The 26,201-nt window shown below is 38.7% G+C and overlaps 1 protein-coding gene and 1 long non-coding RNA gene across 7 annotated transcripts in view; both read left to right on the top strand.

Annotated features, from left to right (window-relative positions):
• Positions 1-26,201, top strand: part of LOC106073385 (KICSTOR complex protein SZT2-like) — a 118,027-nt gene that overhangs the window by 32,278 nt on the left and 59,548 nt on the right. For all 5 annotated transcript variants that reach the window (XM_056028410.1, XM_056028411.1, XM_056028412.1 and 2 more), the window contains exons 21-26: positions 22,816-22,931; positions 23,320-23,480; positions 23,974-24,103; positions 24,240-24,363; positions 24,925-25,093; positions 25,345-25,541. In XM_056028410.1, the coding sequence (XP_055884385.1) occupies positions 22,816-22,931; positions 23,320-23,480; positions 23,974-24,103; positions 24,240-24,363; positions 24,925-25,093; positions 25,345-25,541 (897 nt within the window). The remainder of the gene's footprint in view (positions 1-22,815; positions 22,932-23,319; positions 23,481-23,973; positions 24,104-24,239; positions 24,364-24,924; positions 25,094-25,344; positions 25,542-26,201) is intronic.
• Positions 265-16,588, top strand: LOC106073391 (uncharacterized). 2 transcript variants are annotated; one of them, XR_001218776.2, is made up of 2 exons: positions 265-2,037; positions 15,764-16,588. It is a non-coding gene; the product is annotated as an uncharacterized LOC106073391 (long non-coding RNA). The 2 variants fall into 2 exon arrangements; XR_008777819.1 differs by lacking the exon at positions 265-2,037 and adding an exon at positions 14,547-15,313.

Here is a 26,201-nt window from a genome sequence, read left to right on the forward strand (position 1 = left end):
GACATTCCAAACTTAATCAAGTGCTTAACTACTTTTGTTTAATAAAGAATGTGTTATAGAGAGAACAAAGTCAGACTAAGGAAGGTTATGAATTCATTAACTGGCACGTATAGATGTGTTAAAAAGTGTGTGGATTCGTAACTAGATGACTCTTCAATTCGATCTAGGTCTCGCTCTGCTGTGCCTTTCATTGCCTTGACCCAATCATTGCTCTATTTTACATGTCATTTGTTTCTTCCATGACATATAATCTAGATCTATTTAAGGGATACAGTTAGGGTCTTTGATTTTCTTCATCTTTACAGGAAAAAAATCCACATTTATTTAGGGTCTTGCATGGAGAGGAACCCCTACTACACTAGTTAGTCGTGTAATATCTAACTTGAGTAGTGTCAAAGGCAATGTATTCAACCCCACTGAGAGATTCAAGTGTTTCCCATTGAGGCTTCACTTGAACATCGAGGTACGGACTCCTGAAAGTGGGTGGACATTCTGTTTGAACATGTTGGAGCCTGGTATAGCTGTAGAGGTCTGGCAAGATGGGCTGAGATCCTCCTGCACATTAGATTTGCTGAGACGGAAGATTACTTTGGGAAAGTTGTTCTCTTTGTTTCAACTTGTTCGTGTCCTATTTCACTAGAGACATCTCTTGTCCGACGCCAGCGGTCCCCATCATTGTTTACGTTGAGCCCCACATGTTTACGATTACTTTCCCGAGATTCTTGACAACTAAACCAACTAAAATGACGGACACATGTGAAACAATACATCTATTTTTGGACATATTTCTTTTCTCTTAAAAGAAGATGTGGGTATTACTTATACTTTTAATGAAACAGTGCTAATAGTTCTCAGATAATTACCAAAAGCCATTGGCTGTTCATTTCGCCTCACGTCAATAAAAATACATGTATGTGTTTCCAGGCGTCGACATGATTGTACTAGGCTTGTGTTTAGTTACGTAAATGTGTTAGCACATGACGCGTATTTGTTTGTACAGATACTTTAAAGACAAAGATTGACCTTTTATTTCTCTTTGGTCTTTCAATGAATTCTATATAGGCAAGTGTACTAAGAGTCGGCTAGAGACAAGTTCTGAATTGTTGAATTGCTGAAATAGTGATAGTTTAAGAACCGCCAGATATGAGAGAGGGTGGGGGAGAAATCAATGTTAATTTGATAGGAGAAAGCTTGTATGAAGTGGGAGGGGATGGAGTGGATCTGCTGATAAGTTTGACTTAGCCTCGACCATGCATACCCCTTTACATTCCTACCTTGATGAGATAGGAGTCGATTGCTAAGAGCTGATGATTGGATGCTAGCGATATCAGGTCGGATGGGGCGCTGGTGGTGGTAAATATTTCTTGTAAACAGCAATGTCTCAACTTGCGCTGTAGTTTTTCTTTTTTTTTCATACAAATATATTCTTTTGTCTTGTCCGAGTACAGGGGGGGGAGGGCGGATCGGGAGTGGGTCCCTAGTAAGCTCAGCTCGATAAAACAATAATAGAAGCAACGTGGAAGGGGGGCGTGACAGAGATCAAAGTATAAGTGTCTTTCGCTAGTCAATAAATTGTGGCGTCCCAGCCCAGGGTCCATTCAGAGTGTGATCGACGTTCGAACTTGTGGCTCGGAGTGAGGAGACTCCAAGCAAGCTGGCTGTGCGACTTGCTGGACACTCCAGTTGGTATTCACTTGGTGTGGAAGGAAGTTTTGCTTGATATATGTCAGCCTTTTCTCTCTCCGTCTGTGTCTCTTGTTGTCTCTGATGTATTGTAAGTGAAATCAAGGAGACATTCTTGGGCAAGTCTTTATGTCTTGAATTTATTATTGGACACAATTTCAAGGTGCTGCATTTAATCTTTTTGTCGGATCAGTTTGAAGTTGTTCACTTTTATCTGTAGACCGATTTGTTCTAGCTAATAAGTTCTGTAACAATTTAAAAATAGTTCGCTGACAACAGAGATTGTGTTTTAGGAGATTCCCGTTTTCTGTTTTTATTCTTGTATCATTTCCAGTAACAAGCTTTGATCAACAGGTTAGTACCATTTTTATTCCCAGTCACATCGACATTGTCGAGGCCTTTTGTTGCATTTTTTTTTACTGCTAATTTGCTCTTGGACATAGGTTTACATTTAGAATTGATTGCATTGGCTTCTGTTTCATTAGCTCGTTGGCAGGCTAGGACGTTCGCTAAAATTTCGATCTATATTGAGATCTGCTTCACTCTACGCACATACATAGGTCTAAATAAAAATCATTTCATCCTGCGGGTCAAATAGGTTTTGTCTGAAGCAAAATATTTAACATGAATTCTAATCGTGTAGCTAGTAGCTCAACCTTTAACCTCATTAAGTCGTTCGTTAGTATTTGTCGTGCAAACACGCCAAATCGTTGTTTGTATGTTGTAGTTTGTAAGTGTGTGTGGAACACGCGTGCAGAGTGAGGGTCTGTGAGTTGAGGTTTGAGTAATTAGTGGTACAACTGTTTGGTTTGGTGTGTGTACTCATTTACCAACTCATCACATAGACACGGACTTATTGTTGTGTACAGGATGTGTACATCCTGGCTCAGTGTGTACACCTACACAGTGTGTTTGTCCTTCTCTCTCTCTGTGTCTTCGATGGTTGTCGTGTAGGTTTGTCAGAGTCGGCGCATACATTGAAGTGAATGAGGCGATGTTAATACAACAATTCACTTAAAACTCACTGTTTTCCCCTCATGTCTTTACTTTTTGTTTATATTCTCCATTGATTTCAATGGTCTAAACGTTCCTATAAGGAGAGTAGATTATGTGCTGACTATCACTGAGACGAAATGGAATAGTAACTATATAGGCAAGGGTACTAACGTTGAGTCGAATGTTGGACAGTTTATCTGCAGGTCTGGCTGAGTTGTTGTTTATTTTCTGTTTGTGTTTCTAGTTATTCGGATAACATTTAAATCTCAGTAAGTGGCATGGCCTCTATGTTTGTGTGACAATCATGCTGTCACCTAGATAATGACAAAAAAAAAAGGATGTATGCATTAAGACAGGGAGTTGTCCGCACGAGGAAACTAAATCAAGAGGGGGTAGAACATTCTGGATAGGTCCTACAGTGGAAAGACATTTTTTTTTAAGTGCGCCATAAGTAAAGCGTAGACTGGTTGGTGAACAAAACGAGCCATCCTTAAGACAAATGAGGTCAAGCGAGTGGACAAACGTAGCAGTAACCCAGCAGAGACACGGATAGAAAATGTAAGAAAGTCGACATTTGAATCGGGGGAGGGCAAGTGGTATGGAGGGAGAGGGAAGGCGTGTCAACATTTAGTAAGCACCAGATCGCCTAGAAGTGATGCTGCCAACTAAGTTGTTTTATCTTCTCATTTTTTTGTTTAAAACTAAATACATGAGTTCAACAAAGCACTTTCTTGAATCCACGCTTTCATGGAGATGTCATTGTGTTTGAATGACAAAGACTGTGTGGCGTTCCTGTGTGCATGTTGTTACTAGTTCGTTATCTTGTGCTCTTAGCGATGCGAAAGGACAGACAACTCTTGCTGCGTCTTGTTGTCCTGAATTCTGGGTTGCTTGCCTTGACACCACTCCACTGGTGGGAGGTCACTCTACACGTGTTCACTTGGTAATTAAGAGAGTTAAACAACAACGTAATTACGTTCTCTCTTAGTTTGTTTTCTGTTGATTCATTTCGTCCAGAGAATCATTTCACAAAGAGAGTGAGAGAGAGGAATTTATAATTTAGTCTACATGCAGTGTGTTCTTTTTCAGATTAGAACATTTAAAGTAAGGTAACTCTGCTTGATGCAGAAGAGGCATGATTAAATTATGCCCCTTCGAAAAACAATTAGCGAATATATTAATATATTAGCTTGTATATAGTTCATTGGATTTTTTTAAATTAAAAAAAATATTTTCTTTTATCCATTAAAAAATACCGTCATTAATATTAAAGTTTCTTAAAACATTTCTATGAATTGATAGGCCTACAATTCTGTCTGTCTTTTTTCTTGTAATAATTGATGACGAGATCTACTAGTTAATTGTTATGAGACATTACTTTGGATGTTAGCTAGTTAGTTGCTATGAGACATTACTTTGGATGTTAGCTAGTTAATTGTTATGAGACATTACTTTGGATGTTAGCTAGTTAATTGTTATGAGACATTACTTTGGATGTTAGCTAGTTAGTTGCTATGAGACATTACTTTGGATGTTAGCTAGTTAGTTGCTATGAGACATTACTTTGGATGTTAGCTAGTTAATTGTTATGAGACATTACTTTGGATGTTAGCTAGTTAATTGTTATGAGACATTACTTTGGATGTTAGCTAGTTAATTGTTATGAGACATTACTTTGGATGTTAGCTAGTTAGTTGCTATGAGACATTGCTTTGGATGTTGTGGATACCTAGTAGGCTTCAAATGGTAAGATGCAACTTGACTATGTACGTATTCCAATCTGAGACGTATGAGCCGCTTTGAGCAGACACAGACTCTTGATACAAAAACAAAATGTCTTGGTCTCTCTGTGTCTTCGTTCCTTTGCTTGTAGTTCTCAGTTCTTCCCGCTGTTTCTCTGCTATTGAAACTCCCTATCATTGTTCTCGGGGCTAATCTGCCTATCTTGTGACAGGAAATCAGCTAGAGTTACCTTCCCATGCCATGCTGGGGGGCGTTACCTCTGTCGTCGCCCTAAAATGGCGTCTGGGTATGCAATCTTAAATGTATATAAATAAATGCAGACCTGGTCTATTCTATTTTAGTGTTTTTCACCCACTAGATCAGTTGTTTTTTTTTGGTTATCAAATGTACACAATACGGAGAGAATAGATACGGATCGGTGAGCAAACACTCACATCTTGATAAGCACTGTCCACGGTTTGGGCTTTCTTCTTCCGTCCTCGAGCGTCGCCTTCTTTTTTTGCTTGTATTTTTAGCCAAGTTGTAAGCTGTCCGTTACTGGTCCAATAATTTGGCCATTCGTGTGAACTGAGCACACACGTGTCATGTTGATTTGAAAATAGTTTTAGAACTTCAAGAACCCAACAAGTGGATGTTTAAAAAATATAAGTTCAACTAAACACCGCAAGATTTCGTGAGTTGCCGACATTGCTCATTTAAATGCGTCTAAACTTTGATTACATTGCTTGAATCTTCGATTTCACTTTCGTACATGTTCTTTGCAGATCGTTTCATTTTGTCACTTTGATAAGCGAGTCTAGAGTCTTTGACTTGTAGCTGGTTACATGGTACCAGTCTGGTCTTTCTAAGATGTTCTTGTCTTCGTCTATGCTAATGTTTGTTATGTTTTTGTTTTGTGTGTTACACCCCGTTTATTGCACGTAACAAAAGGGAAATGTTCTAGATCTGAATGTCGCGGTGTTTTGTTTATTTTTTTACTTCATTTCGAAGTTGTAGGTGCGAGCTTTGTAATGTCTTTGTTGTGTTAGTTCAATGCTTAGAATGTGGCACACTTTGAACAAGAGCTACTCTGGAGGCTGTAACTATGCAGGGGCTGTTAATGCCAAATTTAGGGCTATGTTCTGTGCCATTTTTCTTTTGTTAGCTCATTTTGATTACTTATAGGATTATTTTTAGGATTTGGAGGGAGTAACTTCACCACAACAGTTAGTCCTGCCACCGCTGTGAACAAATACTCTACTCATTAGACTTCTATTAGCGTTTAGTCGCCCTAATGATCCATTTAGCGTTTAGTCGCCCTAATGATCCATTTAGCGTTTAGTCGCCCTAATGATCCATTTAGCGTTTAGTCGCCCTAATGATCCTTTTAGCGTTTAGTCGCCCTAATGATCCGTAGGAAGGTGCTTGGTGTTCTCGTGTTTGATCTGTCCATTAAGAAAGTCTGTTTAAAACTATCAAGTGGATTTGGACAACAACATCATGAGAGTAGATCTCCTTGCGTTGGAGGATTGGATCTTAGCAGTATTGACTTTGGTGCCAGATCTAACTCTTCCAGCTCATGGAGTTCTGCAATTTTCAGCTTTTTCTTTTCAAGTTGGTAATGACCTTCACCTAAAACTCTTTCATTTCATGCTTTTGTATGTATGAGTTGACATTTATTTTGTGTCGTGCCATCGTTTTTGATTGAATTTTCTTTTTTTTCCTGGTGCTGTAATTTGCAGGAAGGTCTCTAAAAATGTGCATTACACAATTAAGTATTTTCTAAACTTTTTACATTAAAAAAAATGTTTACTATTTGTTTTGCAAGCGAAAAAATCTATTTAGAATGCATATAGCCTACGTTGAATATAGTTTAAAACAATTAATAAGTAGTGTTTCATATTATATTGAGGCTTTAAATGAGAGATTGGCCCTTTACAAAACAATAAAATCAATTAGACAATCGTTCCATGACATCTGTTAGGTCAGGTTCACATTTAACTATATCTTCATCACTGTCAGTTTTCTGAAAATATTGAAACCTGCCTGAGCGGACCAACTCGGGGGCCGATTTTGAGTTTGTGCTTCCAAACAAACTGTCTTTTTTTTTTTTTTTTTTTGTCTAAGCTAGGTGAAGTTGATGCCTAGGAGATGGGCCACTGATAGTGTAACTCGCACTTAGCTGTGCTCTGTTTCAAATGAGATACATTTTCTTGTTTTGACCAGTTTTTAAATTCTATTATTTTCAGATTAATATAAGCCATTAATCAGTCAAAAGCTTCAGTTGTTTTTTATAATCCCATTGTTGACTTGGTCCCTACAGTCATTGAGTAACCCAGACCTAGGTTGATTAGCAAGAGATAATGGATTAGAACAAGTGGGCGAACCAGACTATCTCGCTCAGACTCAAGAGCTGTGTACTTCCTGTAGAATGGCCAACCATTAGGCTCGAGAACTACTTCCCAGTTAACTCAAATTTGGCACTTAAGGAAGATTATTGTTCATATGGAAATGTTACCAAAAAAAAAAGTTTATGATGAGGTTAATTTAGTTTTTATTTATAAGGTCACAAATATTTGGATAGGGTTCGCTTCACACCCACATTCTACTAGCTGTGATAGGCTTTGACTTCTTCCCATCCTGGACACGCAGTCTCTAACTGCTGTACCATGATTTCATTAACGTCCTTGTCCACTCTTGATACACAGCAGACGTCAAGAAGGCCTCAAGCTAAAGCGTGCTTTAGTAGAATCAACTTTTATTGGAGTCGCCCGCAACGTCTCTCTTCATTGAGCAGGCCTAGTTGGGCGTCACTAGATTTGGTTGTATGGTTGTAACGTTTCAGACATCCTAGAAATGTTCTACTAGTTTCTGTTGGTCATATCTTTCTCAATTTGATACCCTGTGATTGGCGTCTGGCAATACTTGCTGACAGGTCACGTGGTTTACGTCTGGTAATGCTTGTACGAGGTCGTATGTTTATTTTTTAAATTATGTTTTGTAAACAGTCTAATGTAATCAGTCTATTGCAACAGTCTAATGTAATCAGTCTATTGCAACAGTCTAATGTAATCAGTCTATTGCAACAGTCTAATGTAATCAGTCTATTGCAACAGTCTAATGTAATCAGTCTATTGCAACAGTCTAATGTAATCAGTCTATTGCAACAGTCTAATGTAATCAGTCTATTGCAACAGTCTAATGTAATCAGTCTATTGCAACAGTCTAATGTAATCAGTCTATTGCAACAGTCTAATGTAATCAGTCTATTGCAACAGTCTAATGTAATCAGTCTATTGCAACAGTCTAATGTAATCAGTCTATTGCAACAGTCTAATGTAATCAGTCTATTGCAACAGTCTAATGTAATCAGTCTATTGCAACAGTCTAATGTAATCAGTCTATTGCAACAGTCTAATGTAATCAGTCTATTGCAACAGTCTAATGCTTTCTTTAGTTTAAAATATTTGACAAATAAATGACACGGACATTTGCTTTTCAGACATCTTTTATATCAAAGTTAGCGCTCTCAAAGGTTATTCTACTTTAGTTAGTTTTACTAAATTGACCTTTACTAAAGTTAGCTCTACTGAAGTCGACTCTACTAAAATGAAGCTCTACTCAAGTTTTCTCTAGTAAATAAAGTGACCAAAGAACTAAAGTTTTCTCTAGTAAATAAAGTGCCTAAAGAACTAAAGTTTTCTCTAGTAAATAAAGTGACTAAAGAACTAAGGTTTTCTCTAGTAAATAAAGTGCCTAAAGAACTAAAGTTTTCTCTAGTAAATAAAGTGCCTAAAGAACTAAAGTTTTCTCTAGTAAATAAAGTAACTAAAGAACTAAAGTTTTCTCTAGTAAATAAAGTGCCTAAAGAACTAAAGTTTTCTCTAGTAAATAAAGTAACTAAAGTTTTCTCTAGTAAATCAAGTGACTAAAGAACTAAAGTTTTCTCTAGTAAATAAAGTAACTAAAGATTGCTTGAGAACCAATGAAACGTTACTCACAATCCACTTGACTCTCTCTCCCCCTTCCCTTTTGTCCAAGTTTCCAAATGGTTTCCCAACAATTACGAGACTAATTTCTGATGTGTCTACATAGCTAGGCACTCAACACACACCAGTAAGTGCTCACGTCCGTTGTTGGAACAGAATGGAGCAGAGACTATTCTAAGCGTTGGAGTTGAGTTATTTCTTTCCTCTGCCTTTGAGTCGTGTTGAAAGTCCTCGTACAAAGCATCAATTCGTGGCACGACCGTGTGGCTTGGCTGTTAGACTTGTTGTCTAGAACTCTGTTGGTTAAGGTTACATTGCTCTTATTCCACGTGTTCGATGACAGGCGAGAAATTCAACCTTGAACTTGGGTAACGTTGATATCAAGGAAGTATTTTATTTTGTGCTCAATGTGTTTTATTTACCAGTAACAAATATTGTAAAGCGTTTGGACTGTTTCTCCTTTGTTTCCTTATACTCTTTTTTTTTCTGTTTATACCGTATGAAAAACTAAACACCAAACAGAACTGTGTAGATTGGCTAAGTGGTACTTCTATATCTGATACATGTAGTAAAATAGGAACTCATGCACTGTGGTAAGTCTTTCCTTAAGCCAAGAGTACTTCCGTAACGTGCCTATTTACGTAAGTGTCTGCATTGTACTTGCAACTACAGCAATAGGAAATGGTTTGGTTGGACTTGAAAATACTAAAGTTACCATCAAGACCCGTTTCTGTGTATTGAGTCACAGTGTGCGTCTTTAGTGCGGGGCTACGAAACGAACGTAATCTTTCTCTTGATGGCCAGACTTTCGGATTTTAGTTTTACTGTTAATGCTGTATTTCAGAATGTGGAAGTATCGGGAATAGGAATGGGGGGGGGGGGGCCTCTTTCAAATGTGTGCAAAATTTTTGTGTCTTGCACGGTGTCCACCAATTAGACAGTGTCTGTGTGTGTGATATCTGTTTGCTGGCTTACCTAATGTTAAAAAAAAACTACATACACTATATTAAGGATGTTGGGTGAGAGGGGTAGGTGGTGGTGGTTCTTATCTTATCTCTTGACACGCTAACCATCAGTAGTCTTCAACACACTTAGACTCGCCATTTTCAAACATGGTCTCAAAAAATTGATCCATTGTCATGCACGATGAGTGGTCGTGTGATGGGGTGGAGGGGGCCGGGCTGTCTCACAGCCCCCCCCCCACTCCCCAGTTTTCAACCGCTCTTCGTATAAAGCGAGACCTTTGGCCCCCTGGATTTGATCTGCTTGTGACTCTGCATGTTTTTTTTCCTTCTGTATCTCAAGAACCCCGGGGCCCATTTTGATAAGGGCTTGTCTTACCAGAACACTGTTAGTCTGCAGAAGTCTCGCCTCTTGGTGGCCATTCTACAGGTGACTGTATTAATAAAGCGTTACATTTCCTGATGAGTTTGTTCAACCGCGATTAGGAGAACTAGAAGATTGTTTCCTATTGTCTTTGGTGTGGCCACTTTCCGATGTGGGACTTGCTCATCACTCCAGCAGTAGACTAAGTATATACGTTTTCATCTTGTACTCTGAACGCTATAGTGTAACGTCTCATTCGTTTTGCATATCTCGAGTATTGTGTGAGGAAGGGAAGTTCAAGGCAGATTAGTGACCAGGTCACTAAGCATGATGACCGTTGACCAGTGGCCAGGGCTGATACAGGATTATGTTTATCTATTTAGATAGGATTATCAAAGTTGTAACGCTTTCGTCCGCTCTTGTTCACTGGTTGACCAAGGTCTTTGACCCTCTTCATATCTATTTGGTTAGTGGGATCATGTGTAAGTACGAACACTATCGACACTTATCAAGAACAACATTCCTCTATTTTCCATCTATTTGTTACTTTTAACTATGGTATCTTTAGTCTAGTGCAGACACAGCTTTTGCATTATATAGGCATATGCGGCTGTTTTTTTTTATAAAGAAGTAACTATTAACTTGTGTATTTAAAATAACAATGTAATTTTTTTAGAACTATCAGCAGACTCCATTTACAAGAAATCTGGAACTCTTTAGGTTTAATCATTTTCCGGGGACTAAACTCATGATTATTTCTTTTTTTGTCGCATAGTATTGGTCTCTTCCCTTTGTTGTCACCGTCTGGGTGGTGGACTACTTTGTATCTGATCAATGGGATTCGAACCGTGATGTCTAGTCTCTCTTTTAGGAACTAATCATTGAACACGTCTGCTTTAGTCCTTCCACTTTACCCATCCCCCCACCTGCCATTTTTTTCTCTCTTGAAGTTCAACGCCACTCAAAAAAAAAAAAAAAAAAAAAAACCTGAACGTTAAAATAAAAAATTCTAGATTAGAATTAGTTATAAGCAGACGACAGTCGGTTGTTCTCATAGCTCGCGGGCTGCGGAGATAAGCTATCTGCACATTTCTGGGTCAGACTTTAGTCCCATGTTGAAACCACGTGGGGAAATACAAATCTACATTTCTGCCGATCTTCTCCTGTATTTGCATTACACACTGATCTCTTGTGGTCTTTTTGATTGGGCGTATCACTTATAGGCAACTAGGGTGGATTTAAAAAAAAAAAGATTCTATGCCCGGAACATTGTACGTGTATGAATGATCTTAATACAACTAGAACAAAGTCTTGTCCTTTGTAGACTTTATATTAAAGACTAAAGAAATGCAATGAAAACAGGCTTGCGGATTCAAAACAATACCTGACGTAAAATACTGGAAAAAAGTCATCTTTTTTTTTCTAAGTTTATGTCTTGCACTTCTTTCATCCATAGTTGGTCCCAATCGAGGGCGTTGTCTCGAGTCTGTGACATCAGAGACCAGTTGAGAGATTCTCTTTACCACGATTTCTGATTACGTCATTTGACGATGTGATCAATATTTAAAGTCGACTATTAAAACAATAACAGATACCTGGTAGCCTTGTATCAAATAAACTAGTAATATTTTGAGTTGGGGTAGTGTTGACTATACATAGTTCGTCCGTCGTGGTTCGACTTTCTTCATTCACAGGACTTTGCTCTGCGGTTCTGTACCTCCTCGTGTGGCTGGTGAGACCTATATGAGTCGGTAATGTACCTCCTCGTGTGGCTGGTGAGACCTATGTGAGTCGGTAATGTACCTCCTCCTCGTGTGGCTGGTGAGACCTATGTGAGTCGGTAATGTACCTCCTCCTCGTGTGGCTGGTGAGACCTATGTGAGTCGGTAATGTACCTCCTCGTGTGGCTGGTGAGACCTATGTGAGTCGGTAATGTACCTCCTCGTGTGGCTGGTGAGACCTATGTGAGTCGGTAATGTACCTCCTCGTGTGGCTGGTGAGACCTATGTGAGTCGGTAATGTACCTCCTCGTGTGGCTGGTGAGACCTATGTGAGTCGGTAATGTACCTCCTCGTGTGGCTGGTGAGACCTATGTGAGTCGGTAATGTACCTCCTCGTGTGGCTGGTGAGACCTATGTGAGTCGGTAATGTACCTCCTCCTCGTGTGGCTGGTGAGACCTATGTGAGTCGGTAATGTACCTCCTCCTCGTGTGGCTGGTGAGACCTATGTGAGTCGGTAATGTACCTCCTCGTGTGGCTGGTAAGACCTATGTGAGTCGGTAATGTACCTCCTCGTGTGGCTGGTGAGACCTATGTGAGTCGGTAATGTACCTCCTCCTCGTGTGGCTGGTGAGACCTATGTGAGTCGGTAATGTACCTCCTCCTCGTGTGGCTGGTGAGACCTATGTGAGTCGGTAATGTACCTCCTCGTGTGGCTGGTGAGACCTATGTGAGTCGGTAATGTACCTCCTCCTCGTGTGGCTGGTGAGACCTATGTGAGTCGGTAATGTACCTCCTCCTCGTGTGGCTGGTGAGACCTATGTGAGTCGGTAATGTACCTCCTCCTCGTGTGGCTGGTGAGACCTATGTGAGTCGGTAATGTACCTCCTCCTCGTGTGGCTGGTAAGACCTATGTGAGTCGGTAATGTACCTCCTCGTGTGGCTGGTGAGACCTATGTGAGTCGGTAATGTACCTCCTCGTGTGGCTGGTGAGACCTATGTGAGTCGGTAATGTACCTCCTCCTCGTGTGGCTGGTGAGACCTATGTGAGTCGGTAATGTACCTCCTCGTGTGGCTGGTGAGACCTATGTGAGTCGGTAATGTACCTCCTCGTGTGGCTGGTGAGACCTATGTGAGTCGGTAATGTACCTCCTCCTCGTGTGGCTGGTAAGACCTATGTGAGTCGGTAATGTACCTCCTCCTCGTGTGGCTGGTAAGACCTATGTGAGTCGGTAATGTACCTCCTCCTCGTGTGGCTGGTGAGACCTATGTGAGTCGGTAATGTACCTCCTCGTGTGGCTGGTGAGACCTATGTGAGTCGGTAATGTACCTCCTCGTGTGGCTGGTGAGACCTATGTGAGTCGGTAATGTACCTCCTCGTGTGGCTGGTGAGACCTATGTGAGTCGGTAATGTACCTCCTCCTCGTGTGGCTGGTGAGACCTATGTGAGTCGGTAATGTACCTCCTCGTGTGGCTGGTGAGACCTATGTGAGTCGGTAATGTACCTCCTCCTCGTGTGGCTGGTGAGACCTATGTGAGTCGGTAATGTACCTCCTCCTCGTGTGGCTGGTGAGACCTATGTGAGTCGGTAATGTACCTCCTCGTGTGGCTGGTGAGACCTATGTGAGTCAGTAATGTACAGCTGCCCACTGGGCAGGTTCATCCAGCTGGAGCTTGTGTCGCGGGTGATTTGATTGTTTTCTCGGACACTTCTTCCAGCGCTTATACTTGTGTTGACATTTGAGGTCTTGCTTCCCAAACTCTTTAGACACTTTCAAGAGAAAAAAAAGCTTTCGGTGGTGGAACAGTCCTCTGTGCTGTGGCGTGTCCATATTTCTATTGTGATTTTATTTCCTTAAGTGCGTGTGACGACTTTAAGTTTCAAGTGTTGTTCAATTAAACAGTGAGTCTGGCGTTCAGCAGAAGGAGAATGGGGATTTAAAGGGTTTATGTAATATCATCAGCTGACAAAATGAATGCCCTTCTATAGAGAACTACAGGATAGGTTGATTCTTTGGACCAATATTAGCATGATAACAAAAAGACATTTTTCTTACGGTCGTTTGTTCTGCAATTCTTGTTTCTTTTCTTTATGTTAGGTAACTCTCACTTACCTAGAGTCAGGATGGATGCAAACGTTTTAGAAAGTATATAGTTCAGTGCGTCCAATAATAGTCAGGGGGAAAAAGTAAAACTTACTTTCGTTTCCATTCTCGACTTGTGTTGACTTGACGCTATCTACACACACACACACACACACACGTTAGACTACGTTAGTTGGAGTCCCCGACTATTTGAAGTGCGCCATGAACTCTTCTATCTTCAACGCAAGGAGGGGCTAATAGACTTTTTACAAATTTATAATTATCGTGCGAATTTAGGTGGAAATTTAATGGAAATTTAATTTGAAAGTAAAGAGACGTTTAATTGAGAAGTAAATAGAAGTTTTAATTTTTTTGTTTTATTGTTTTGAAAATGTAAAAACGTTTAGTTGGGAAGTACATAGATATGTTTGGTGGACATTCTGTTGAAAGAACAAAGAACTAATGTGCTGCCATCAAATTGATGACCAGGAATCAAAAGGAAGGTGCACGCCCCTGTTGTTTGCACTTAACAGAAGGGCGTTAGAGCTTGAACATGGAAAGGGGAAGGGGTGATCGGGGTCTACCTATGGCAAAGGTACTCGAATGCCTGTTTAAGATAACGGTGCCCATGGATCTAGTTATGTGTGGTATCTATCTAGTTTGACTTAAAGCACTACACTTGTGTCTCTGTGTGTTGGTTCAAACTGTGTCTGCAGCTATATGGATCTGTGTGTGTGTGTTTGCGTGATTACATTTGAACCTGTGTTTGTAGTTCGGTCTCTTTTATCAGTTTGTTTTTATCTTCTGTATTTTCCCCCCTTTTTTTCCAATTGAGGTGGTTCAGTAGGGCCTAGGCCTCTACACTATTAGCGTTATCTGTCTAGAGTTCTAGTTTTTATGTTTAAACAAACTGCTCTAGAGGTCGTCTCATTAGATTGGAAGCATTGCTGTGGAGTCACGTTGTCGTGGCCAGATTGGGCGATTGATTCTCTGGACCTTTTATTTTCCTGGACAGTCAATGGTGAGCATCACACGTCACTAGAGTGACTATTGGTTTTCACGTCTGCTGGTAGCAAGCCAATCGTCTGAAAATCTGTAACTTATTTAGAGCTACATTTCTTCGGATCAAATAACAAGATTTTTTCTTTTTGTGTATTTTGTTCTTTTTCTGGTGTGCATTAGGCATTGAGTTTTAAGTTTTGATTTTGTATGTGTTACACACTAGTGACCAATGCAAGGGGAGAACGATCAACTTTTTGTTGGACAATAATTAGTATTTGAGATTCATGGCTGAAGCGCCAAGAATAGACTACATTACACTTTTGTGTGTTTGTGTGCGCGTGCTGGCGTGTGATCTGCGTCACTGTGTGACGAGCGTGAGCACGACTAGACATGCGCAGACACACACTTGATATCAGGCGTGTTATGGAGTGGAGAGAGTTTTATCTCATCGTGTTTGGCGAAATCTGATGAGATTCAACTCCTCCAACTGCAGATCACGCTTGGAAACTGCACTGACCATCCAGAGCTACATACTGACCAATCAGTAGGAACTGACCATCCTTTGAGTTATAGAATAGTTTTATTCAGAAATATAAAGATGCCAAGAACATAAACGCGAATTCCAACAGGGGAAAAAAAACACAATCGCGACGTCGCAATGACAAGGGAAACAATCACTAACTTCAACGTAATTCAGCAGTTAGTGCCCTTTTATTAAAATAGAACATCTGAATAATTTCAACAAGCAAGTAATGAAGATAACAAATATTGCTTTTGTATTGGACTGTTCAGGTTTGTATGGTGATCCAACGTGTAAGTATACATGTAAATAGACTTATTAGATATGTACAAAGTAAAGCTGTAGTATTATAACAGTGTCTTTTATAGATTCAGACATGATGTAGTGTTGACGTTCTCTTCCCCCTCCTCTAAGTGGGACATTTAATTCATTTCAAAGTCCAAAGTCTTTTAGTCTTTTTATTCTTTAGGGTTGGTGTTAAGTAAAAGACAAATATTGATTACAACAACCTAGCTAACTCTATTCAGGGGAACAGTAGCTCTTCATTTCAATGGAAACAGTGTTCGGGTTTGTTTTCCAACTAGTATTTCAGGCATTGTAAAAATAATTAAGGGACCATACAATGTTGTCTTTGGACCATATAAAGTATATCCTTTGTATATAAAATGATTATTAATAGTGTTTCTTGTTTCTGCTGAGTCATTATTTTGACTTTATTTCAGTTTGTTGAAAGAGCCGATGCTACATTTTAGTTTGTGTGACGTCACTTTCATTTGAAACTTGTGCTGTTAACAGGAGCGGCTGGCGCTGTCATTGTGTTAAATAGATGAAGCATAGAGATTGAAGCTGTACTGGCCCAAAACCAGCTGCATAAGTGTACGGAGAGAACTTAATGATAAGTGTACATTACCAATGTCTAAGTCTAGATTCTAGCAGAGAGTTTTACAATTCATGGGGAGAAACGGTGATTTCAACAACTTGCAGCTAGTAGATGCTACGGGTAGCCACGTGACTACAACATTAAGACCAAGCCTGGAAAGGAAAGCAAACAAAAATGTTCTGGTTTCTGCTTCATCATATTAATGCAAGTCTTAAAGATCGTCTTGACGTTTTGAATGGAACTTTGCATCTTTTACTGTTTGCACAAGATGAGACTCACCCGCAAGAGCTAATTGTCTATTTGAAAACTAGTAGTGGAAATGAAGAATCAGTATCTTAGGAAAGAAATTTATTTTGAAGCCGTGGATAGGACATCGCCGCCAACCTTTTTCAGATCAATGTTTATTCTTAATGTTCAGTGGTAAAATGTTCACTGACCCAAATGTATACCCGGTCTGTTACTTGTATCTCAATGTTACATTTCATAAGAAAGATGTGTTGGTAGATAACTGATGTTTTGTTTCATCAGAAAGATGTGTTGGTAGATAACGGATGTTTTGTTTCATAAGAAAGATGTGTTGGTAGATAACGGATGTTTTGTTTCATAAGAAAGATGTGTTGGTAGATAACTGATGTTTTGTTTCAATAAATAAAGTTTATTAAGTGCAGACATTTGTTTCCATCTTTCCTTCACTTTGTGTGTTTGTATGTGAGTGATTGTGTGTTAGTGATTGTGTAGTAATTATCTCTAAAACTATGTAGACGAAATAGGTTCTGAATCTCTACAATTGAAATCGTTGACAGCTATAAACAGACCCCCCCCCTCAAAAAAAAATTACACTAATTAATTACATTTATAATGCTAGCTGAACAGATGCATGAGTCTCTTAATGCCTGTGACTAGAGGCCAGTACGTTTGTGCTATAAAATGAATTATAATGGGACGCTTCGTACAAATAATGAGCATGGTTTGACTGATACATACAAAAGAAAAAGATAAACCTAGTCATAATTAAACATAACAACATAAATTAAAAGAGATTCACAATAAAGAGACCTCTGTCTGGAATTCACTTTTAACCAATTCTTCTTCATGCTCTGCTCTGATCTGTTAAATAAGATTATCCGATAGGCGAGTGTTCTAGTTGTACTTGTCTCATACTAGGAACATGGTACTGGCTGCTAGGGCTACAAATACTGACCACTTTGAACAAAATTAAGTGACACTTTGGAACGTCGGCCCATAGCCTAAGTCTTTTTGTTTGTTTACTTTTCCTTTCAATAAAATGAGATCATCATAGATTGTTTGTTGCTCAGAGTTGTACATAAGCCTGTAGGTATACGTTTTGAAAGAAATATCAATGATTTGGTCACAATCACACAACAAGTTTGTATAACAATCAGACGCTTGGAACAAAATGACAAAGTTGTATCACATTCACAGGGTTGTGTCACAATTAAAATTGTTTTATCACAATTATACGCTTGTATCCCAATCACATGGTTGTATCACATTACCATGGTTGTATCACAATCATTTATTTGTATCCCAATCACATTTGTATCCCAATCACATGGTTGTATCCCAGTCACGTGAGTCCCTACATCTTCCCACCTTGCCAAACGGGTTTATGGAGGCAACTCTTGAATTATCAGTGTACTTGAGCAAATAAAAGATGTATGGAGTGACTCGCCCTTTGGACCCTCGGCTACGCTCAACAATGCCACTAGACAAGAAGGGGGCGAGCTTGTACAAAGCTGCAGATAAACTGAAAGAGTTCATTGAAGAGCTGATAGCTAACAGCTTGTTGGCCATTATCTCCCATTATTGAGATAAAGCCAGATACCTCTGCTATACACGTAGTGACTAGTTGAGCTTAATGTATGTTCAAGTACGTACTGAAAGAAATGGACGCTACAATACGCGATTCTCATAATACAAACATTTATTTTCAACAGTAGTGGGTGCGCACGTGTGTGTGATACAAACAGCATTCAGGCCTCCACTTGGTCGCTATGGTAATGACGGAGCTAGATGCGGTCATCAGTTACATATTGAACCTCCACATGACTCCCGTCTCTGCTTGTTATTTAGACAAAGATATAAAGTTACTTCATGATACTACACAGGCTAAAACCTATAGCATACACAATTATATCAGAACAACATCGGATTTTAGGCAAGGTCGCAGCACAACACAACAAATCCTAAACCTCGGGATACTCTGCTAGAAATACCTTCAACACCAACAGAATCTTTGATTGATTGATTTCAATAACGTTTTCGACATGGGCCACTCCAGTGTCAATAAAAACGTAACCCAAGTAATCCAGCACCTCTACCAGCAGGCCACTAGTGGGGCAGTGTACTTCAACACCAACATTGGGGCACTGGTTTATAAAGGGAGACAAGGCTGCCTGTATTCACTAACTCTTTTTAACACCGGGATCCTTGAAAGGATAATGGAAAATGTTATCGATGGCTACGTAGGTACTTGGAGCATTGGTGGAAGAAGAATTACTAACTTCCGCTTTGCAGACGACATAGATGGTCTGGCAGGGGCTGAAGAAGAATTAGATCACTTGGTGATGCGCATAGACAAGACTTCCGTAGCATACGCTATGCAAGCCAGTGCCAAACACACACACACACACAAATTATCACCATTAGCCAACAGGGTTTTAAAAGAGACATCAGTATTGGTGGCGAAAAGCTGACAAGTGTTAGTAGTTTTAAAATACCTTCGACCTATCGTCCTTGATGAAGGAACCAAACCTAAACTACTGACCAGAACTGCATAGTCCACAGCATTACTTGCAAAAGCCAGAAACATTCTGGAAAGACAAAGGCATAGCCCTTGACACTAAATTCAAACTGATGCGCTCCCTGGTCATGCTCACATTCTTATATACTTGCAAATCTTGAATTCTGGCTGCAGAACTAGAGTAGCAAGTGAATTCAGATGCTACAGAAATATTATAGGTGTCTTATAGAAGGACTGCATCACAAATGAAGAGATTAGAACTAGGATTAATTCAGCGATTGGACCCCATGATTATGTACAAGCGATGTGAAGACAAAAGAATGGACGGGCCTGTTTATTATTAGGGACTTAACCCAAGGCAAAAGATAGAGGGGAATGGAGAAAGACATTGTAACAGACTTAGGGATAGGTGAAGAGTGAAGAAGATAAGAAGTTATACTCGTCTTTAAGGAATTACCAATGCTAGAATACAATATGGGTTAACCCTTGTAAATTGAAGGAATAAAATCCCACTTTAAAAGTTGTCACAAAGTGTGTTCATGTTTTATGTCAGCCTGTCCTTGTTGAGATCAGACATACAGTCAAATAGTTGAAGGAATTTCCAGAAATTACACTTAAAGAAGACAGTGTAGCACTGAACTCTTCTGATCAGCTATCAAATAACAAACATTTTCTCAACGCACAACAGCTATCCACTAATTCATATTTATACCTACCCCCCCCCCCCCCCCCCCCCAAAAAAAAAAAAAAAAAAAAAAACCTCCCAACCACATGCGTTAAATGTGCTCCTTTGTGGCGCTAGTTTAGAAGGCCTATTGAAGCGCCGTTCTACAATCCCTTTTGAGGCTGTACATGTCTCCAAAGCTCTCTCGATACGTATACGATAACGCTATAAATAATTGCACTAGAAGGCGATTACCCAACCTTAATGTCTCTGTCCAGTTCTACGCCCAGGTAGCAGTCAAAGTACGCAGTCATGTTAAAGTCATGGATAAATTAGCAATAGTAGCCACTACTAGTATTACGTCGACCACCTTTTCGCTTACCAAAAAAGACTGCGTTTGGCATACGTTCGTCCCCCATACGGGATACGTGCCCTGCCCAGCGTAACTATCGGACCATAAGAAGTCTCTCTATACTGTCCATACCGGCGTTCGCAAGGACATCGCTGTTTGTAGTGCGGTCCTGCCACCGTATGTACATGATGGAGCGCAAGCATCTTTGGTGAAAGCGTTCAAGTAGTCTTAGTTACTTTCTGTATAGTGTCCATGTCTCAGATCCATATAGAAGGGTTGAGAGAAGCACCGCCTGGTAGACATAGATTTTTGTTGGCAGGCGGAGCGATTTATTCCGCCAAACTTTCGCCTGAAGGCGTCCAAATGCACTACTGGCCCTGGCCAGACGGTTATCAACTTCCCTTGATACTATGCTTCCTAGATATGTGAAGTGGTCTACCACGTTAAGGGGCTGTCCATTTACGGTGATCTTTGAGGATGAGTAGGTTTTCTTGGGTGACTTCTGGAACATGACTTCTGTTTTCCCGAGGTTTATAGATAAACCGAAAGAGGCGGCAGCGTATTACAGATTCGTTGACCGCGATTAACTTATTGCTAACAAAAAACAATTAATAAAAAAACATTCATACTTTATGTTCAAATTAATTCAGATCAGATCGTCATTGAATAAAAGAATAGCCTGTATCGGTATTGAACCAACGACATTCGCGTTATTAGCGCGACACTCTACTACGCTGCCATTTTCTGAAATTTCCACACACCCAACCTTTTTATTCCAACTTTTGTCCATGAAGAGAGTGTTTGCTAATAGGAGCATTAAAAAAAGTACATGATGTCAAGGTTGATTAGGTTGTTCGTAACCAAGGACTCATCACTTAACTATTAGTGCAGTAAACACAAAACTATTAGGCAATACAGGTATAAACATTACTGACTACATCCCAACATTTAAGTATTGTACATCAGTAAACACAAAACTATTAGGCAATACAGGTATAAACATTACTGACTACATCCCAATATTTAAGTATTGTACATCAGTAAACACAAAACTATTAGGCAATACAGGTATAAACATTACTGACTACATCCCAATATTTAAGTATTGTACATCAGTAAACACAAAACTATTAGGCAATACAGGTATAAACATTACTGACTACATCCCAATATTTAAGTATTGTACATCAGTAAACACAAAACTATTAGGCAATACACTTATAAACATTACTGACTACATCCCAATATTTAAGTATTGTACATCAGTAAACACAAAACTATTAGGCAATACACACAACTTTAAGACCTGAATAGAGCAATTGTAAAAAGATCATTTCTATAGGAACACATCTCTACTGTAAGATTTTTTTTGTTGTTTTTAGTTTGTTTTTTTATCCTAAGAACACAAGCTACAGCTAAGTGACCAACTTGCTCCAAATATGGTTCCAGGGATAGTTTCAATCGTTTTAAAGAAAGAGCAAAGGGCAAATGGCCTTATGTTGATTACAAAGGTCCTCCATATCTCAAATAGCTTTGGGCTTTAGCAAGTATAAATCCAGTCCTAACTGACATGATTGTCCTTGAGGACGACAGTTTGACACTAGGTCCAAAGTTCTTCTATGAACAATACACTCAGGTCCCTGCAAATAGTTTGTGGAAAATGGTGAGTCCAGAAATTTTGGGGGTGGACACACACTGGTCTACGGGAAATGGATGGAAGACTGAGATGTATCTGGTAGTCATATTAACTCCAATTAAGGCTGATAAAATCACCTTGATTAAAACACCTCGTTGGTTGACCTAATAAGATACACCTACCTTATATCTTAAGCTGTCGCTGTCCACTGCACTCATATCTTCAAGAGGCCACGCGTAGACCAGGTGACGAGTGATAATGACTGTACCTACAGTCTGTAGGTATTAGTGTCTTACAAGTTAGATAAGTTCCTTTGTTATCACCTGCAACAGACCTAGTTTACTGTAGCACTGACGGAGTAGCTGATCTATTCAGATAGATTTCCTCCCACTTTTAGGAGTGTAGTATCAACTTAATTCTATTGACATTGTTCTTATTTGTCACCTTGCCCTCTAAGCTCACAATGATTCGTTCTGCAGTAATAGTCTTGTTAGCTCGAACCAAACTATTGGCTGTTTCTTTAAGTCATTGTACTACTCAAGATCTCAACATAGTCACTGCATTATGCAAAGTTTCCTGATGTTCATCTTGTAAACTCGTCTTCATACCATTAAACAATGTAGAGATTGGCACGATGGGTGTGTGTGTGTGTGTTATCCATTTCCAAGAAGTATTTTGACATCCTAGAATTATTCTGTTTTTCTCTCATTGATTCTATTATGTGTGTTAACTGCCAAAGTGCAGAAATACTTCGATAAATCAAAATACATTTGTGTGGGATGTGGGCTGACATCTCAAGAGAGTTGTGTTTGTTTAGCGCCCTATGGGCAGTACCGAAACCTCCTCCCAGATATCCCCTCCCTTCACATGTCCAGAAAAGATAGTGGACCATAGCGCACGTTGCATGCAGTCAGCATGAAAGATGCGTTATGCAAAAACAATTAACCAAACATTTCATCTCCCAGATACATCAAATAGTACAGTACATGACTTGTTACTGTCAGCAAAACATAAAAAAATCTGTACCCTACGAATGATGAGCTTTTTGATAAACCATTTCCGTTTTGAATAGTATCAATATTAAATAAACCAAAAATAGTCAACGCTAGCTTTACTATAAATTATATAAGTTTAAAATGCTCTGAAAAAAAAGAACTATTCTACTAATCATGGACACTGGACTTTTAGAGATCAAATGAAAGCAAGGTTCTCTAGTCCATAAAAATGGTTCAACTGTAACAATATTAAGCCAACATTATCTGTGATAAAAGCATAGACCTATGGCTATTATAGTTATATAAACTTGTTTTAATCAACTGTATATTTTTTCCCCACTTTTTAGTGCATTTTAAACTTCAAATTCAAGGCAGAAAATTAATGAAAAGCACAATATATTACATTGACTTAAACTACTTGACAAGAGGAAAGACTCTTGAGTAACCAACACAAAATTATTGTTGTTCTTCTTGTGTTTCCAGTTCTTCCCCTATGACTATGAGTGTGTGTCCAGTCTAACCACCTTTGAACATCTGATGTACATGTGTGACAATAGTGCCTTACCTAGTCCAGATCTATTAGCTTCCAGACAGTCCAGGTAAGGCTCACAGACAAAAAGTTGAATTTAGATTAGAAAAATTCTACATAATAAATGTCAAAAGTTTGAGAAGCACTACTATTAACATTAAGTTCTTATGACCAAAAGGCTCACACATGATGTACTCTGCTGGAAAATAAATCTTTATTATCATCGAGTACATTCGGCCGTATATAATTGTGAACTATACATTGAAAAGTAACAGTGATTGTACAAGAAATATACATTCCTACTGCAGCTTCACTAAAACATTTCAGATTTTGTTAAGATAAATTTAACAAATGGTGTGTTTTTTTTTTAAAGTTTCGGATTTAGTTACAATGATTAAAATGAAGAAAATATTTTCATCGTAGTGTTCTTATTGTTTATATTCCCTTTGTTCCTACAGTCCACCTTCTACACCTGGACATCGCTTCAGTGGTAGAAGAGAGGAAAGCTTTCGGTCAGAGCCCACTGTGAATTTCATTCCATTTCCTTTTGACCTACTTTCTGTTCTTCCCAGAAGTCAACAGGCTGAGCTCTTGTTTTCAACTTTTGTCATTGGAGAAGGTGAGCAGACTTCCAACCATTTCTAACTTGTTGTCTTCATTATGTTTCTAGAATGTGGGCCAAAGGAAGGCCATCTTAGATTTTCTCAGTATTTTTTTTTATTTCTTTTTTTAGACAACATATAATGAGTATATATAAAAGTACCTTTCATTATATGTTGTCTAAAAAAAAAGAAATTTCAAAAAATCCTGAGTCAAAATGAAATTAGATAAAAGTAAATAAATAAAAGCACAATCTTTAAAAAACAAAACAATCAATATCTCAATTATATTCATTTAAGCTTTTAAAAATTCTTTTTTTTTTTTTTTTATTTTGACTGAAGAATTCAATGTCCTGCCTCCTCCCTTTTTAAACAAGAATAAAACAACAAGAACACACACACACACAACAAACTGTCTAAACAATCATTTGTTTCAGTCTTTTGTTTGTAATTAGCTAAGAAAAAGCAGACAGTCATCATATAACAATCTCTATGTTTTATTGTATTTGATAGCCAGCAGCAGAAGTGAAGAAAGTCATGAGGACATTAAGAAACCCAATGAGATCCTGCTGGAACTTTTCTATGACAAACTGAAAGATGCTCACAATAAAGAAATCATTCTCTCTGATGATGAATGTAACAGGTGAGAGACAGCTCTGTTGACACTAGAAAACCCAGAACCATTTCCAAATAAACTAACCTAAAGCATTTTGAAAGAAAACCCTCATCTGTTCTTGATTGATTTGAATCATTTATTTTTCTTTTCTGACCCATGACAGGGTGATCAGTCACATCTATCAAAGAACCAGGGATCCTAAAGTAAATCCAATCCCATTCAGCTACATACCCCAGGGGTTCAGTAGCAGTGGTAACTCATTTGTCTTTGAACCAGGAGTGCTATCAGTAAGTAGTCTTTTGGTATCTAGAGTTTATCTTAAATTTCCAAAAGCTGGACACAGTGATTAGAGGGTATACTGCAAAGTGTACAAACACAACTTGTTCAATGAAGATTTGACAGTTAATTCACTGGATAAAAGGTTCGGTTCACTAAAGAAATGGATCACCACATGAATGGTTCACAGACAACTCTTTAACAAACAACTGATTTCCTTGTCACTTAGCCAATCACACAAAATCATTAAGTCACCTGTCAAATAAGACAAAGCAATAAAAAAGCAATAATTTTTTTTTAAATTTATTTTAGAAATATGATTTAGTACTTACACAAGCAACACAAAAGCTGATGATACATTAATCACTGTTTGTTTTATTACATTCAATGGCTGAATGCTTCCAAAAAAAGGACTAAATTCATTTTTTTACATTTTGGCTACTACAGAATTTTCTATCTTCTTGTTTTTAAATGGTTATGAAAATTGAATGTTGCTAAATGATTTGAATGAGGTTGATAGACAGATTCTTATGCTTAAATCTGAATGATAATGTCAGCATTGAACTTTTCAGGAAACTGACACCACAGATGCATCTTCTACAAGTGTAAAGAGGTCATCAGGCAGCAGGTTTTTAAAGTCTCCAGATCCTGGAGTCCAGGCTAAAGAGAGACAAGGGCTGGACCAACAAAATCAATTTTATCCGAAGAAGTTTGCTGAGAAAGAGCCTAACAAAAGTGCAGGTAGCCATGGTAACACAAGTACAGGAGGGAGTGGGCACAAACACCTAACATTTAGTACTACTTAACTCTTTGTCTTTGTTGACTGCATCTTAAAACTTGAAAGGCTAATCAGCATAACTAGAGAATTGTATAGGTCCTAGTGATTATAAAGTTTAGCTTCTTTTATATTCTAAAAGGGAGAGAAATTAGAGATCTTCATAAACATTATTTTTCAGTTCTAATTTTAGTCAACACTTTTTTGTATGTTACAGCTACAAAAGGTAATGCACAGAGTGAGACTGGCCACTGTCCAATGTGGAAGTGCTATGTCAAAAAGGATGTTACAGCTGACCATCTCCTGATAACATTTGTCCCTGCCAGCTATGATGATCTTCTTCTGCTGAACCAAGTCACCAGAGCTGTCACTAGCCAAGAGGATGTGTCCAGCGACAATTTGTCTCATCACCCTGTAAGTTGTGACTCATATATTGATATAGTGGTACTTGTCATAAGTTCTATGCTTTGTATTCTCTTAGTAAAATCTGGACATCTGCTTAATTCCCTTTAGTAACAACACTTGATATTTTCTTAATTACTCTTAATAACTGTACTGAACATTGCACTGACTATAAAAGAAGCTACTGAACATTGCACTGACTATAAAAGAAGCTAACTCCCTTTTCACAATTTTTGTATATTAAATTCACCTAATGACTTTTTTTTTCATTTACATGACATTTGGTTGTGATCTATAATTAGCTGCCTTTGTGCAATCCATAAATATAAATTAGACAGAGCTTTGAAATATGGAAAGACTGTGTTTAGGTCATGTGATCTTATTATCTTAAAGAAAATATTTGCAATATTCAAGTAAAAAAATTTAATATATAGGTTTAGAACAAAATAATTAAAAGCTTGTTGCAGCATCATTTTCTCCCAGCAGATGGCTGCCTGGTTGTGCGGTTTGCGCGCTGGGCTGTTGTTTGAAATTATTGATGGTCCCGGGTTTAAACCCTGCCTGTTCCCATCCGCTGTCGGGAGGTTTGCACTAGGAAGTAAACTATCTTCAACTCTTAAGGAACATCCGAAACATGTAAAACAAACAAACAAACAATGTTGAATAGTGAGC

The sequence above is a fragment of the Biomphalaria glabrata genome, chromosome 5 (assembly GCF_947242115.1).
Source record: "Biomphalaria glabrata chromosome 5, xgBioGlab47.1, whole genome shotgun sequence".
Classification (NCBI taxonomy): Eukaryota; Metazoa; Mollusca; class Gastropoda; family Planorbidae; genus Biomphalaria; species Biomphalaria glabrata.